Source organism: Nematolebias whitei, unplaced genomic scaffold (assembly GCF_014905685.2).
Source record: "Nematolebias whitei isolate Nwh7 unplaced genomic scaffold, NemWhi1 Nwh_scaf_6505, whole genome shotgun sequence".
In the NCBI taxonomy this organism is placed as follows: domain Eukaryota; kingdom Metazoa; phylum Chordata; class Actinopteri; order Cyprinodontiformes; family Rivulidae; genus Nematolebias; species Nematolebias whitei.
In genome coordinates, this window is record NW_023625050.1 from 735 (window position 1) to 3490 (window position 2756).

The window sequence follows — 2756 nt, forward strand, 5'->3', positions numbered from 1 at the left end:
AATCACTGATTACTTTTTGACAGTACATCTCTCCAAAAAGTATAACCTTTCACTTTAAGGCTTTATTTCCATACCAATAAAACTACTCTCCTTTTCTTGAAAATAACAAATAAATAACTTGGTTTATCCCACTAATATTGTTACTCTTGACAACACTAATAATAATCATGGGCTTTTAATGACCTTTTTACATGGCTCTACACAACTGCCCTTAAACATATAAAACAGTCTCTATATATTCCTGTATATATTTTCACATCCAAAAATACAGTTTATTTGTTAAAGCTTTGTGTGACACGTGGAGGTGAGCGCTACATACTGCATGAGGATATGATCTGTTTACCTGAATGCAATCATAGCAGCAGGGATAAATATATATATAACCACAGCATTGTAAGCACGTGACACACGCTGATCTTCAGTATACCATGGAAAGAAGCGTGACCTTGATAATGAGAAAAAAGGCTATTAAATATTTTAGATGACCTCCATCTATCTTTTGTAGACAGAGCAATGCCTTTTAATCCTCTCGGGTCTCTAACATTCATTACACCGTTGCAGCTTTGACTTTGCATTTGTATAAACGGGGGAATAATCCCCCCCCCCCCCCCCCAGCACATCTCACTCCGTAAAACCCAGAGCACCTGAAAGCAGCAACAGATTGGTTGATTTCTTTCCCTCCTCTGCTCCATCCGGCGTGCTGTCAGACTGTATGTGGGAGGGACATGGTTCTGTTTCCAGCTTTAGGCGAAATGGAGCATTTAATATTATCAAAGGCCCTGACTAGTTTCTGTGTGGCTCTGTGTTTACACCTTTAGCTTGGTTTTACTTCTCAGGGCACATGTTGAACTAGTAACCAGTGGTGGTACAGGCACATGTAGGTGTTAAGATCAAAACAAGGAAGGACCTGATTAACATTACGTTCGTAAAAGCCTCTTGTGATTTAATAAAAAGTTCCTTCTGTGGACCCTCAGTCACATGCCTTGGTATGGCTGTCCTATCTTGTTGGGCTCTGTCAGGTCAGATCACCGAGCAGCATCTCGTCATGATTCCATGCAACTCTGCAGCTTGCACTCAGCCGACCAGTCTTCTTCAGCTTTTGTCCACATGGACACCAGAAGAGAAACATACGCAGATCAGCGACCCATAATCAGGTTAAAAGGTCTGATAGGTCGCTCAGGTCCTCCTCCACTCTCATTTGCTCCACTGCTGCAGAGGAGTGTTGTGATTGGCTGGAGCAGGACAGGCGGGATGTGTCGTCCTCGTCCACCGCCATTACTGCCGACCTTCCCGACCGCAAACCGCTCCTCCGTGCATCCTTCTCTTCTTTCTCCTCTTGTTCCCGTCGCCTCTCCCTCCTGCTCCTCCTCTGCTCCCCCACCATCCACATGCTGTCCTCCTCGTCATCCTTCCCCTGCACCTCCCTGTCAAAGTCCAGGAGCTCCTCCATCATTTCCTCGATCTCTGTCTCTCCATCCATCTCCTCCTCCACCTCAGATCGGAGTTCACCCATGCTCTCAGTTCGGTTGGTATCATCCGTCTCCTCCTCTTCCATTAGACCCTTGGGCCTGTCGGGGGGGGTCGCTGGCCTGGCTTTCTCCAAACTCCAGGATGGTTGGCAGGTTGCCCTGCTTGGGACATCTCTTCCTGAGGCTGACCAAGAAGGGCTGGGGCAGGGAGAAGATGTCCACATTGTTCCCGAGATCGATCCATGTCACGCTGGGAAAACTGTTAGGATCCTGTGAAGGAAGATATTTTACAAATTAACAACAATTCTATCATTGCCAGAAATCAACAGTGCTTGTATTTTTACATTTTGTTGTTGTTGTTCTTGTGATTTTCACCTGTTGAATAGCAAAGGTGAGCAATAATATTTTTGTCAGGGTCAGTGTGTGTGTTTTACTAAAATAAGTCATAACACTACGTTTTTCTTTGAAACCTACAGAAATTAATAACTACGAGCTAATTCCCTTTTACAGTAAACCCAATTCAAGGTGTCCACCACAACCAACTGTCTTAAGAAAAGAAATGACCATTACCCAATCAATTTTACAGATATTATCCTAAACTTTAGTGTAAGTGTAGCTGAGAAAGATCTCTATTAAATATTCTAAGACCCTGTTAATAAGAGAACAACCACAGAAAACGTTAGTGTTTTTTCTATATTTATTGGGATGAATAAACAAAAAATGAGCAGGAATGGAAATGCTGTAGTTTTTGTGCCAGGCTGGGTTGCCACATAAGAAATTATAAACTATTGTAAGGTAACTTTAAAATTATTGTTGTGTGTACTGAGTGAAGGTGTTGTAAGATGAGGTGTGTTTAGCGAACATGTATACAGAAAAGGAGGGGGCAATAATAACAACATATTTAGGTTTATCTGGCAACCCTGATGCTGGGCTCAGCTTCTGTATTGTGCATGCATTGTCAGCATGATCACAGTTCCATGTCTTCAGACCTAGAATTTTATTGGTTTTGTTCCTAAATGCTATTTATCTTCCATCCAATCTGGCTTCAGGAAACAACACAGAACAATGACACTAACGGTTTTTAATGATGTTGTTAAAGCTTTGAATGCTAAAGATTACTGTGCTGCAAGTTACTTAGACCTGTCCAAAGCCTTTGATACTGTAGCTCATGACATCTTATGCCACAAGCTCTCAGATATTGGCTTCTCAAATCACACTGTTGGCTGGTTCTCAAACTATTTCTCAGGTCGGAGGCAATGTGTTTGACATAATGGTACTTCATCTAGC

The 2756-nt window shown here is 42.5% G+C and overlaps 1 protein-coding gene across 1 annotated transcript; it reads right to left on the minus strand.

Annotated features, from left to right (window-relative positions):
• Nucleotides 1-1150: 1150 nt before the first annotated feature.
• On the minus strand, nt 1151-1739 carry LOC119429739 (histone chaperone ASF1-like; the record flags this gene model as incomplete). Its single annotated transcript, XM_037697306.1, is given in 2 exon segments — nt 1151-1579; nt 1581-1739. Coding segments are annotated over 2 exon segments (588 nt in total), but the record flags the coding sequence as incomplete, so codon positions are not given.
• Nucleotides 1740-2756: the final 1017 nt, after the last annotated feature.